Here is a 14214-nt window from a genome sequence, read left to right as displayed (position 1 = left end):
TGTGGCAGCGAAGCACCTGTGGTGCGGAGGCTGGACCATCGGAAGGCACCAGAATTGCATCTATCCCCCGGGCTAGGCGACTCCAAGCCTGGCCCCTTTCTTAGGCGGCGCAGCTTATCCAGGTCTACCCCATTAAGGGGAAGGCAGCCGGACTGCGTGCAGTGCCACCTCAAGCCGCTGAGCCTCTGAGGCAGACCCCACAGTCCCGGCCAGGGCCCCGTTCATGCCCTCATGCCGCTGGGCCCCTGAGGACTGAAAGTGGGTTCCGCCCTGCCTATGCTGCCGGTACTGTCAGTACTGTGCCCACATGCAAAGGAGGAAGAGGGCTGGGTACCAGTGTCCTAAGAGCCCTCTGAGGCTGCATAGCTCCCAGCCCAATCCCCCCACAGGGGAGGAGACTCTCATGTTCCAGGCTGTGCCAAACAAACCCCAATCTCGCTGCTTACATTGCACAATTGGCATAATGCAAAAAAGAAAGAGGAGACCTGCAAAATCTTTTCAGTTGATACTGAGAGTTGCTCCAGTAGTCCATCTTGTTCTCTATTTTGAGGGTTGTGCTTAGAGGTTGTGGACCTGAAGACACCTGCTATTTGGATACAGTGCATTAGGATTCAAAAACGCAAGCAGCTAAGGGGCTGCTACTTCATGGTGACGGAGAAAGCAATGGTGCAACAACGAGAACAACAATAAGCCATTCAGGAGGAACTTCCACACCTGGTGATACTACATACATATATCATCACCATGGAGATGCCTGAAGCCACCTGTAAAATACCTGAAACTCCACCATGACATATTTAAAAAGAGCCTTGATGTGACTTCCAAGCAATTTTACTTTTGCAAATGCTCCTTTTTCAAGATGTGAGTCCAAGTAGCATCCTCGCCCCTGCATGCCTCTTTAAAATGGAACTGAAATCCTCCCTTTTCTGTTCCTCACCACAGTATTCCATCACTTAAAAAAAAGTTTTATATAATCCTGCAAAATGATCCTTCAAGATCCCATTATAAAGTGTTCTCTTTGGCTGCAGGAACAGAAACACACATCATAATTCCATATCTATTTTGTTTTTCTGGCTGAGCCTAGTGTCACCTCTTAGGGCCACATCTGCTTACAAATGGGGGCAGCCTATTGTACTCTGAGACTGGGCTTGCTGCAAGACAGCTGCGTCCTTCAGCCCCCGCTGTGTTTTTGTTATTCTCTTCCCCCAGACTTGGTAATGTTTTCAACAGGAATTTGCAAAAATATAGAACTCTTTCACTCTCCCTTTGAAAGAATGAATTGCTGGACTATCAGGGAGATAGACATGGAAGACATCCACCTGCCCAGTTCAGCAGCCCAGATGATCTTCAGATAGCCACTGCTATCTCCCATGGCTCTTCCTTGTAATGCTCAATTACCAAAATGCTCTTCTCCTTGTAATGCTCAATTACCTAGCTGAATTTAAAGAATTGTCTTCTTCTTGAAAACCTGCCCATCTGCCAAGATCATTATATAAGAAAGCACCTCAACTTGTAGAAGTCAGGTAGCTGCCACCAGAGGCAGAGTCTTTTCTGTGGTGGTGCCGTGATTAGGAACTCCCTTTCCAGGAACATTTGCCTGATGTTGACATTGTTATGTTGTCAGCATGATTGGCAACCTTCAGTCTCGAAAGACTATGGTATAAGCCTACAGCACCCGGTATTCCCAGGCGGTCTCCCATCCAAGTTCTAACCAGGCTTGACCCTGCTTAGCTTCCAAGATTAGACAAGATCGGGAGATAGTGAGGCTATCTCATTCTCCCCACAACAAATAATAGGGACCTGCTTATTAGTTTTCTGTCCATATTGGATTGTAGGTTAGGGAGGATTAAATGTGGATTTTTGTACAGTTCAAGTTTGTCTTAGAAGGCTTATCACAGCGGAAAGGTAGGACAGAAATGTTTTCATGAAAGCAGATGTATGACATAATACACTTCCTTCCCCCACTCCACTTCTCACACTACTTCATTGGCTGCTGCCTGGGAAGGATAGGCAAATGCCATGATTTAACAAAACATTACTGAGTGATGCTGAGAGAAGTGAAGGCAACAGCTATGCACTAATGGTAATACATAAGCTAACCCTTGGATTAAACCCCCATTTTCAAAAATAAAGGTTCCTGCCCATCACAAACCTCCTCTGCAATACAGGAAAATATCCCAAAAGCGAGTGCCCAATTTCAACACGGGCTTCAGGTTCACGCAACTTGGACTGGAGCCATGCAAGCATCAAGAACTTGCATCAAGATCTTGTGGAACTTGGAGACATGTTCCATTTTGCAGATACACTTAGAATTCTACAATATGGGATGGCCGTGCAACATGGTCAAACAGCAAAGATATACACTGTACATTTAAATCACACAGGTTTGCTGTAGATGGCTGATCAGGTATACTAGAAGGGAAAAGAACTGGTGGCCATTTGCCTTGTACAGCAAGTAAATAAAGCTCAAATTATCCACATCAGATACCAGGCAAAAATAACATTGGGAACCAGTGGATAGAATGTTGGACTTGAACCACACAACCAGCCTGACCCAGCATCCAACACATCTCAGTTCTTCCTGGTAGGATATGTTACCCCACCCCAGGACACCCCCTTTGGACACCAATTCACAGCAGAAGCTGAATGGTATCTCCTGCCCCAGTCACTAGCTGTGTCTCCTGCTACCTCATGGGACTTAAAAGGCAAAGCCATTCCACAGGTTGCTGATCTGAGAAAGCAATGGGAGAGAAAGCAACGGGTGGAGTTACCTTCAGTTCGGATGGTGAATGGAGAGTCTCCCAGTCTCTTAGCTGAAAACTGTCCTCCAAGTGAAGTCATTAAGAAGCAGAGAGTGAAAAATCCAATCCCCACAATGAATATCCTATATGAGGAGACAAAAGAGGTGAAATCAGAGATGTATTTACTGTGCCAGAATACTCCATGCATGTCCGTTAAGGGCTATTTTCAAGACATTACTGTTACTTAAGAAAGCTAGCATTTGCTCCCCCCCCCCATGCGTTCTCCCCTGGAATGGGAAAGGGTTACTCTAAATGCTGGAATCAGAAGTGCAAAGTTGAGAAGCAGGAGTTTCCCTCTAATTTAAGAACGTCTGGAGTGTTTAAGGGTTCTTGACTATACCATAGGTATTGCGGGGGGTGGGGGCATCACAAGCTAAGCAATTAACAAGTAACTCTAGGCAATGACTACAAAGTGACTTTGTTAAGGCTCTAAATAGGAAATGGAAAAACTCTGCCATCAAAGCTTCTTGTTCCCCTTTTTCTTATACTTGTTGGATTGAATAAGCTGCAGGCTGGAGCAAATATTGTGTTAGCCAGAAAGGAGCAAGCACCTCTTTCCAGCTGTAGAAATTAATTGTACTTAACAGGAATGAAAGCTGCCATGTGCCACAAAACTTCAGAATCGGAAGGCATAATTCACAGGGTGGTACACCTGCACAAGACTTGCTAACAGAAATTTGACAGCCACACTTTTGCACAATGCCAGTTCATTTCTAAAAATCACTTTCAAACAAATAAATAATAGAAACACCCAGAAACACATTCATCGAATCCTCTGCTATTATCTCTCCCCTATTCCCCATTTTCCTTTTTCTGGGAGTAGGTCCCTAGAACTCAGTGTGACTTACGTCTGAGTAGGCATGTACAGGATTGAGCTCTGAGAGATTTATTAACAATGCAAGACACAAGAGAGATGGCATGAAAAGAAAATAGAAAGATACACTCTAGCTCAGGGGTTCTCAAACTTCAGCAGGCCTACTACTGAGCTGGCGCAGAAGCGAGGAGACCTGTGATGGGTTTCCTGGTCTTGAAGGGAGGTTAGGATATGGCTGCGGAGCCTTCCAGTGTCTCCGCCCCCTCCTGGGCCCACTCCTTCACTCTCTCATCCAGTTGTGCCCCCTTCTCACCCCTCCACCCCAAAAAGCCCTGCCCCCAGTCGATGGCTGTACCTATCACTGGGAGCAATCTGCTTCAGTCTTCGGGTGTTGACGCCCAGTGCCAAGTGGTGCTGGCCTAAACACCAGTGGCACATTCTGAGTGCCACTTATGGCACATTTTGCAACAGCTCAGGTCAGTAGTGCTTGCAGAGCACCAGCGCTGCAGCCCATTGGATTGGGCCCCTAGTGGGCTCTTACTCCTTCTGTATGAGAGCCAGTGTTTTCTTTTAGACTGCTTCCATGGGAGAAAGACCCCTCTTTGAAAACTGCTCAATAGAAAAACAAAGCAATTGCCCCCAACTAACAGAGAACAGATTTTCTTACTGACAGTTGGACAGAGAAGTCATCTCTTTGCAGGTTCTGCTGTTACAGGTTATGACTGCAACCCTATGCTCACTATGGAATACAACAGGACTTATTTCTGAGTAAACATACTTAGAAATGCACCCAAAGTCACCAAACACCTTTTGACAGGATCAGTTTGATATAAATAAAAGGAGGAGAAAGACAAGGTGAGCACTGGAAGAAACTCGTCGTTCCTGCCAGACATGGCACTTATAAAAACAGATGTCCTGAAGTAGGTGATAGCAGGGGTGCTTACTAGAGGGTGGTAGGGCACAGGAGATTGGGTTTTGATGGTACCAGCTGAATAACAGAATGAAGTTAGGGAAAGGGGAATTCTTTTTAAAAGAGGGGGCTCTTAATAGTGACACTGCAAAACCTTTGTCTGTCTGTCTCTCTCTTTCTCAAACACACACACACACACACACACACACACACACACACTTCTAAATTAGTGCTATAGTACTAGATCAGAAGCGGGGAGAGTTGCTGTCTGGACAAACTTGCAAAAATAAAGAATGAGGATCACAGCCTATTGAAATTGAAAATTTTTCACAAATAAATCTCCAAACCTGACTTTTACATACTATTCAGCCACTGCAGCAACAACTCCCCCCCAGCTCCCCCCCCATCAGCAAAATTTAACGAAGTGGTACTTGAGGTGGGGGAAGGGTTAAGTATTCAGGTCTTTGATAGAGAAGTTCCTGCCTTTCCTTTAGATTCCTCTCATTGATAAGATTCTCATCATCATGCAAGACCTTGTTTATGCATCTGAATCTTCATAATTATAATCTAGCAAGGAATGATGGTTAAACACTGCATTTAATTACTAATTTAGGCCACTGGAGAAAGGGGAAAAAAGAAGGGCGGGAAATTCTCACAATTATCTGAAAGGGAAAAAATAGTCAGAGGAGTTGTGTGGTCTAGAATATTATTAGTCTTCAAGACTGCAAATGCTTTTCAGAAGAAAGACACTGCAATGCCACCAGGATATAACTGGATTAGAATAAGCTGTTTCAAGAACTTTCATGGGGCAATATGGTGATCAGGTAATTAAGCTTGCTCTGGTTTGTCTGAAGAAAAAGGAACCACCTGCTCAGTATTTGACTTCCATTCTAGATGTATTCCTAATTCACAAAACTGCTCAGAGGAACTGCTATTTTAAGAAGCACCAACACCAGCAATGTTTCTCATCTTAACAGCAATAAGAGCCAATGGGAGATTTTGGATGTTTCAAGGCGCAAAGAGAACAAGAGCAGAAGGCATCATTTTGACTTTCATTTCAAGGGAGACCATGTCGAAGGCTTGGCGTTATGCCTTTCCTTAGCACTTATGTTAATCCAGCCCAAGCAACATTGGTACCATTTGTTTTTCACTGAGCTACTATGGAAGTCCAATGGGTAATAATCAGGGGCATGAGGAAAAAAATGGGATGAACACTAGAATAATAACAGTACGATGCATAGTAACTTTTTTCCTTATATACGGGAGCTCTTTTGCAAAGAAAATGTAACTATGGAGAAAATATTGTATCAAATGGCCTATTCCTATCCCATTTTCTGGCAGCAGGACATTGTCCTGCTGTCATCAAGAGGCCTTCAAGGACAGAGTGTACTGCTTGTGGCCATTTCTAAGATGCTACCGCAATGTGGTGGCAGCATCGCAGCCTACTGTTGTGGCTGGTGACCTACTCTGGTGCAAGTAAGCCGGCACAGGAAGTGGTTCATGGGCAGGGAGGGAGAGTAATGGGATGTGTTGGGAGAGGAACAAGGGGACATATCGGGGAAGAGAGGGGTGGGTCCGACAGCACACCCTGGATCTTATCCCCTTTTTCCAAATTTACCCCACCCCTTTCCTTGGACATATGCTACCAAAATGGCTGTTCAAAAAGATCCATAAGTGGCCTGTAGTAAAAAAAAATAATTCTTTACTTACCACTTGTTTGCCTTCAGGTTGCCCCCCGCCCCACCATAGCATGTAACAAGTACCTTTGGGAGGCAGCTGCATGCTATAGCATTGCAGGGGGTAGAATAGGGCTAAAAGTCTTTGTAAGAAATCTACTAAAGCAGTGTTTTCCAAACTGTAGGTCACGACCCACCAGTGGGTTGCATCCTAATTGTTGGCAGGCTGTGAAATTGATCCACACATGTGCATTTACTCAATGCAAACATGCCTTGTGTAGATCTCAGAGTAGCACAAAGGTCTGGTGAAGAGGAACACCAGGCCACCAGAATGGTCCTGATCTGATGAATGTGGAGCTCAACAAATACCCCATAAGGCACCCCTCCCAAGGATAAAAAGGATAAAACCAGAGGCTTGAGCTGGTAAGGCAAAAAAATTTTTTAGTCTCATAAAGCTAGGTGAGTCCCAATAGTATGTCATTTTAAAAAGTGAGTCCTGGTGCTAAAAGGTTTGGGAATCACTGCACTACAGCAAAATAATACAGTGCAAAATAATGTCAGAATTTGCCTTTAATTAAATACCTTTAATTATAGAAGAATTCTTCTTTTTCCAGGATTTTCAATAGCAGGTTGAGCAGGACTGGAAATGGCAGAGCAGATTAAGGCCCAGCACTAGACAATAATGAGACCAGGGATGCTCACACCATCCTTCAATATGACTAATCTTTCTGCTCAGATTCTTTAGACCACACTTCAACAAAATGTTACAATGATCGTTTGCTGCCACTTCCTATGGAAAATATTCCATCTTCCACTTTTACACATGTCCATTTCCAACATGCCTAAAGATACATATTATAATTCTCTGCACATATTATACACACAAAAGAAAGGCAGGGAATGATTTTTCCCACTATAACCGAAGTGCATTTAGCACAACACCAGATTTTAAAAAAAACAACAACACTGTACACAGCCTTGTGCACTAGCAGTGGAAAAATAATACAGAAGTTTTAGAGAACAAGTACAGGTGAGTACTGTCACAGGAAGCATCCTCTCTCTCCGCATCTAATAGCTGCAGAATAACATACAGCTATATCCTGGCACTCCATACATCCCTGATCTGGAAACCATGTTCTTTTGGTTTGGCTCTTCTGCCAATCTTCACACAGAGAAGTTGACCCAAAGAAAAAACAGCAGATCATTTTTTCAAACATATAAGAGAGGTTTGGTGTTGTCTCTTCCTGTTTTTTCCAGCAGTCTTGCTTTCTGGCAAAGTGTTGCAATACAACTCTGCTGAGTTACAGCCATTTTATTGCATTTTTGTCACACTTGGAGCTGTGTATGTTGTGCACAAATGGCTTTCAAGCAGCATGTTATGTGGTTAGTCACTATATTGCCACCTCATTTTTGGATTGCTGATCCTCCAGATTGGCCCAGGTCTGACCTACATCACCAAGGACAGAAATTGGTCTTGGGCTGTGTTTTCAATTACAGTTCTGTCTGCCCTTGTATGCATTTCGAAAGGTTGCAAGGAGTGTAAAGACATTGATGGTACATGTGTGGGTGTTCCAAGTGTGTATGCTGGAACATAGATTCCTTCTGATATGGGGACCAAAACCCTGGGTACATGAGCATAGTCATTCTAACAATACAGATTTTTTTTTGTTGGCATCCTTCAGTCTTGGAAGACTATGGTATCGCGCTCTGAATGGTGGTTCTGGAACAGTGTCCTCTCCAGTGCGCAAAGCCTGGGTAAAGTAGATATGGAGGATAGACTGTTACCCATGCAGCAAATCCCCCCTCTCCAAGTTGCTGAAATGGTCCAATGGAAAGGCAGAAGCCAGTACAGTTGGTTCGCAGGAGTTGCCAGAACGTAACTGTGTTCAGCCATGAACTGCCTCAGGGACTCCGGCTCCGGATTTTGCCTTGAGGTTGACTCCTGAAGCCTTTTCCGTAACTGGATGCAGCCACAAGCCAGTGGAGGTTTGGGATCAGAGTTTTCCTTCTCTCAGATGAGCTGCCTTCCCAAGCTAACGAGTCCCATCTCTATATATACTAGTAGAGACTCAGGTGCACAAGTATATAATGTGAGAATTGACCCTCAGGTTACCTGGAAACTGTATCAACTTTTTTCAGGCCTTAAAGCTATTCGGAAAAACTAGTTTCCTCATGCCAGTCCCCTCTCCACCCTTCAGCTCAGCACAATAAGCTTGGTCCGGCTGTTCTATTAAGCCCAGTGTCAGTCAACATGAAAGGAAGTGACAGCGCTTGCTGATGGCTGTGTATAGTCCATGACACAACTGGCACAGCGCGTGAATTGCTACTGAAACACAGTCGTCCTCCCAGTTCCTAGTTCTGCACGCAACCCCATTGTGGGGATCATCTTGCATCCATTCAGTCAGCACTGCCATGACTTTTAACCATAACCATATCAGGAATGGAACTTGTTTTCGTAGCAGGCCCCAAATTGTGGAGTCAATTGCTTACATACAACTGTTCCATGTGACTTTGATGTGTGAGTATTCTCAAAGCAGAAATGCAGCCAACCATGGCTCCCTGAAGAGCTTACCTTTAGGATACACATATTCGTTGCATTTTATACACTTAAAGCATACTTGGAAAACAGCTTAGGGCTGTCTCATACAGCATCAAACCCCTGTGTTTACTACCAGTGTAGTAATAGGCACCACAGTCTTCTATTCTGACACGTATAGCTGCATACTTGGGCAAGCTTTTAAATAAATGATTGTCAAATTTGCATTTTGTATTTGAGGTGTGTATTTCAAAACTTGTAGGTGTGTACATCTTAAAAAGTTGTGTGAAAAGTCCCTGAGATGTTTCCCTACAAATAATGTCTCAAATGGCCCACGGACCCAGCTTAATTTTTATTTATCTTATGCCCTACTTCTGTGCAATTCTGCCTTGAGTTGCCCTTATCTGTGGGCTTGGCATCTGCAGACTTGACTCTATGCAGGTGTGCAGCCCGCAGCTGGCGGGCCTCAGAGACCTCCTGGACACAACCAGAAGTGCCTACCAGTCATATTCAGGAGGACTTCTGAGGCATGGAGAGGCCTCCTGGAGGCTTCTGAAAGGCACTTCTAGTTTTTTGGCAGCCTCCAGGTCTTCTGAGGTACAGGAAGGTTGCATGTGGCCACCCCACACAAGCTCTTTATCTGGCCAATGTGATAGTTGGGCTATCCCAACATCACCATTGGCTGCTCTCAGTTGCTGAACTGCAAAGTTACACATTAGCAAAAGCAGCACTGCCTTAAGGGCAGCTCTGGGAGAGCCCAATTATCATGCTGCCACCCTTTCAGCAGTGCTGATTCTGCTGAGACTTTACTTTGCAAAGCAACTCTCAGCTACTAAATGATGTCTAGCCAGAAACAACGTGGTTAAAAGGGCAGCCCACATGATAATTGAGCTCTCGCTGTCTTGAAAATTTGATAAAGATCTGTGTATTTTCTCTTCTGTCATTTGTGGCTAATGAGTTCCTAAGGGAGAAAAAAGCACTTATTTTTGGTCATCACCTGTTTAATGATGTCAGTTTCTGTTTAATTACATCACTTCTGCCCCTCAGGAGGCACCATTTGACCGGCTGGATGAAATGAATTTGGCACCCCTGCTCTAGGCCATCATCTTTACAAAGGACTACCTGAGAGATGGTATGTAGATCATGTTACATTCACAGCCCAGTCCTAAAGGTGTTGGAATCGCATGCTTTTTGGCTGCTGCAATGCAACTTAGTTGGAAAGCATGGCCTGGCTGCTGCCAGAAGTGGCAATGGACCACAGATGCCTGCCGCCTCAGGTAAGGCCACGTATGGGGTCAGAGGGAGGCAAGGAGGGCAGACCAGAGTGGCAGCTGGAGCAGGGAGGTGAACAGATTAGGCCCAGGATGGGTTGAGTTCAGCGGCAGCAGTACCCACCAAATCCTGACCCCCTTCCTAGGCCTGATCAGCCTTCACTGTGGCCATCATGGACTTGTGCCAATGGCATCACTGATGCAGGTCAGAGTTGACCCTTGGGGCCCACAGAGGCTTCCGTACCCTGGGCCAAGGGAACAAATGCCCCCTTATACCAAAGAAGCCTCTCAAAGCCAAAACTCGTCATGGGATTCAGCAGATGTTGCACTGGCGTTGCTACATTGCCACGTGGGGAGCTGCAGTAGACTGAACTGCCCAGCTACAATCCTATCCAAATGTACCAATCCTGCTTAAATTCACACACACGCCACCAGTGTAGCCACACCAACATAGCATGTGCTACATCCATGGGGGAGGGGGGGAGTGTTTTGGAAAGGTCTCCTTGGAGTAAGTGAACTACTCTTTACTACTGTAAACTACTGTTTAGCCCGGGGAAAACCTCCACCACTGCCATGGGATTCTTCAGAACTATGCCTGCTATTTTGTAGGAATAAGTCCAAGATGTGTAACAGCAGCAGAAATAGAGTTGGGTGGGGCTATAATATGGGTGCATGTCAGTGCGGCTGACCCTGCGCCCAGTCCACCTCTCTCCCTCCCCCCTGTCCACTGCCCCGGGAACTCCCCCATCCTGAGTCAAGGTAAACCCTCGCTATATCTGCCTGAAATACCTATATAATATTTCAATCCAGTGTAATGATACATTAATGTACCTATTGATACACCCATCCTAATGATTTACAATCATAGTTAGCTTTCTGCTGAGCTTAAAAAAAGAAACTAATTATCTCTTCTGGACTCAAGACCAAGGCTAGCTTAGGAGCCAGTAGAAGTCTCAGTGGGCAATGGAGATCAGGGAAATTGTGTGGGAGGAAAGGGGTTAATGCCCACTTCCCTTGCTGCCACGTCCCAGTTTTCAAAGCAGTTTGTGGGACTGCTAATTAATGCATTTTTTAAAACACAGGTAATCCTGATCACGGATCTATCACGTTATGTCTAGTTTGGACTTTTCTCCCTTGGAAGTAAGTCCCACCAGATTCAAATAAAATATGGATGAGATTGGTCAGTTGGACAGCCTTGACTAACAGCCCATAGTTTCACAAACTTCACCCTAGAGTGGTATTCTATTTGTATTTCTCAATCCACAAACCTGTATTCCTAGCTTGGGAGATAAAGCTGTTGCAGAGCTGGTGGGCAGACATGGAACTTTTGTTGACCCGCTTTCTGTCATCTTCACTGAACTGAGCCAGAGCTGCCTTGCCAGCTAGGATCACTGCTGGTTTTGGCATCAAGCAAATGGGATGGTAGCTTGGAATAGCTACCAATAGTGGCCAACAGAGCCACTTAACTCCAAACGTCAAGCAGAAGTGGTAGCAGCCAAGCCTAGTCCCATGACCAAGACACACTACGGTTCCCTTCCAAAAGATGCCCAGCCTCTTATGTAATGTTATGCAATATTACAGTATCCCATTTGCTGGAGAAAACTCTAGAGTAGCCAGATGTCATTATCTCAGTATATCCTTTTGATACCCTAGTCCAGTGTTTCTCAACGTTTGTCTTCCACTATGTCACTTCACATGGTCCACCTATTCAAATTACCACCGGAAGTAACTGGCAATGACATCATCACCAGCTCCTTCTGGGCTGGGAGGTCAGATGCAAACACCAGCAAGAGGCTCAGGGTGGACAAGAGGGTTTTTTTGAGTGCGGAAAGGCATGCTTTAGGACTGCTGAGTTGAGCCTCCTACCACTGTTTGTTGTGTCATGTTCCTGGTCTCACTGCTGGGTAGCAGGTATCGAGGGGTCCCATGAGTATCACCAGATACCACCTCAAGTACCACGAGTGGTACCTGTACCACTAGTTGAGAAACACTGCCCTAATCTTGCTTTTGGAGGGTTCAGTACTAGATGCTTAGCTACTGCTAGGTACAGAGGATGAAGTTGTCTAAGCAGCAGCACCACATCCTTCCATGCCCTTCCCCAACACTCAACCACTTCAGAAGGCACAAGCCCAGCATCCTAGAATGTGCTTCAAACTCCACTTGTAACAAGTTCAGTCACTTTCTCTTCTCATAGCATTTTGTTTTGGTCCTTGCTCCTGGTGAGCATGGTCTCTCTCATTTTTGGCCCTTTAATGGTACAAAAAGTATGCTATTTGAAAGCAGTCAAGGAGTAAGCTTCAGATTCCCTTTATCATTTTTAAAAACCAAAAAGCACCAACATATGGAAGGGTAAAAAGATACCAGAGCAAAGAACCCAAGTGTTGATGTGAGAGACAAGAGAAAAGCCCTAAAACAAAGGCCAGCATAAGAACATACCAGTTGCTTTAACACAAACCATTCAATCTTTATAGCCATGGTACTAAGAAACAGAAATACATGGCTTACATTGAAAGAAACAACTACAAGAAAGAGCTTTTTTCTTTAGAAAGACGCATATAGACCTAGAATAACCTCAGCAGTCGGTTTACACCAAGAAATCTTAAGATACCCAAAGCATAAAATTGTACTGATCTCTCCGTAGCTACAGATGTCAACAAGAATTTGCTTAGCACCAGAATATCTTAAACTAACAGCAACAAATCCCAGAATAATGAGCAAGTCACTGAACCCTATGCCTGGCTGGCTGGCTGGCTGGCTGGCTGGCATTCACCTCCATCCAGGCAAGTTCAAGGCAGACTCGTCTCTATGCCTGACCTGCTCACAAATGGATTCTCCTTTAGACAGCAGCACAGTTGGCAGCATGCAGTTCTGAAAGCAGTGCCCCCCCCAGCTGTAAACACAAACAGAAAGCTATAGAAGAGAACTTTACCTAAAAGGCCTCAAGGTGACGAGACATCTTCTGATCATTATTTTCCCATCAGAATTCACTGTAATCATTGTTCAAAACTTTGTTTTTGTTTTTTGGGGGGGAATAAACGGAAAGCAAGAAAGTGGGTGTTTGCTACGTCCAATCAGGAGCTCATGGCTACAGGCTTTTGGAGGATGTGTAGAGAAAAGGAATGTAGAAGTGCCCCGATAAATCCACATATGCACAAAGAATTGGATCTTTGTAGCCCTCCTAGGTGTTCTGTTTCTTCCTATTATTTTCTTCTGTAACTGATGTCTGCTTTGAGAGAAAGAGACAGGAACACACAGAGAAAGGCTGGGTAGTGGTGGCTTGTACAATTTTGTCAGTCACATTTTGGATGCAGACGGTAGCCAAGATAACACTTCTCCTTTCTCCAGGAATTAAATCCACTGCTGACCAGGTGGGTGGCACCTGGACCCAGACGCGCTTCTACTCACAGGTGCCTTCATCACAGCCACTTTCTCTCCCCTTGCTCAGCGTCCACCTTAACCAAAATCCTCTAGTCAAGGCTTGGTCCTTTCCCTCTACAGCCTTCAGCACCTCCAGGGAAGTGCCATTTCCTGGGATGGTTTCCTAGTTGTGAGACGCCTCCCAATCACAGCTGGAGATGCAGTGGTTAAAGGGATCCGCTCCATCCCAGCCCAACAGCTGCCTTGTATCATCCTGGCCATCCGAAACACTCCGTTTTAGTCTTGTGAATAGGCTGCATTGTTTCCATCTGGGAAGGATGCACTGCTTCAAGCAAGAACTGGAAGATGCTTCATTGTGAATTGGGGGCCATCTAGTGGAATCTGTAGGGATTGTCTGTTCCATTAAATTGCGTATAAGGAGCTAGCTGAGAGTGGTGCACTGAGCCAGTACTCAATGTCAGTTTCCAGTTTGTAAGGCAGGTCTAACCAAGCACCAAGCACTGATGAAGGCTGATGCCTTTATTCCATTAATTGCAACCCTCCACACATTGAGGGAAGACACTGAAAGAAAGAGGTCAGGTTATCGCAATGCACACCACCGTCGCCCCCAGATTGGATTACTGTAATGATGTCTGTGTGGATCCGCCTTTGAAAAGTGATTGGAAACTCCAGCTAGTCCAGAGCATGTTGGCCAGCCTACTGATGAAAACTGATCTGAGAGAGCATATTACACTTGTGTTCAGAGCTTTGTAATGGTTAACAGTTGTGTTTAATTCAAAGGGTCACTCTAAAGCAGGGGTGCCCAAACCCCGGCCTGGGGGCCACTTG

General features: G+C 45.1%; 1 protein-coding gene across 2 annotated transcripts in view; it reads right to left on the bottom strand.

Moving 5' to 3' along the window:
* MGAT5B (alpha-1,6-mannosylglycoprotein 6-beta-N-acetylglucosaminyltransferase B) overlaps positions 1–13005 on the bottom strand; it is a 201172-nt gene extending 188167 nt beyond the window's left edge. For both annotated transcript variants that reach the window (XM_066616601.1, XM_066616600.1), the window contains exons 1-2: positions 12938–13005; positions 2772–2884 (exon numbers count right to left, since the gene is read on the bottom strand). In XM_066616601.1, the coding sequence (XP_066472698.1) occupies positions 2772–2884; positions 12938–13005 (181 nt within the window). The remainder of the gene's footprint in view (positions 1–2771; positions 2885–12937) is intronic.
* Between the last annotated feature and the right edge of the window lie 1209 nt (positions 13006–14214).

Source organism: Tiliqua scincoides, chromosome 2 (genome assembly GCF_035046505.1).
Source record: "Tiliqua scincoides isolate rTilSci1 chromosome 2, rTilSci1.hap2, whole genome shotgun sequence".
NCBI classification, from domain to species: Eukaryota; Metazoa; Chordata; class Lepidosauria; order Squamata; family Scincidae; genus Tiliqua; species Tiliqua scincoides.
This window is presented reverse-complemented; position numbering and strand designations above follow the sequence as displayed.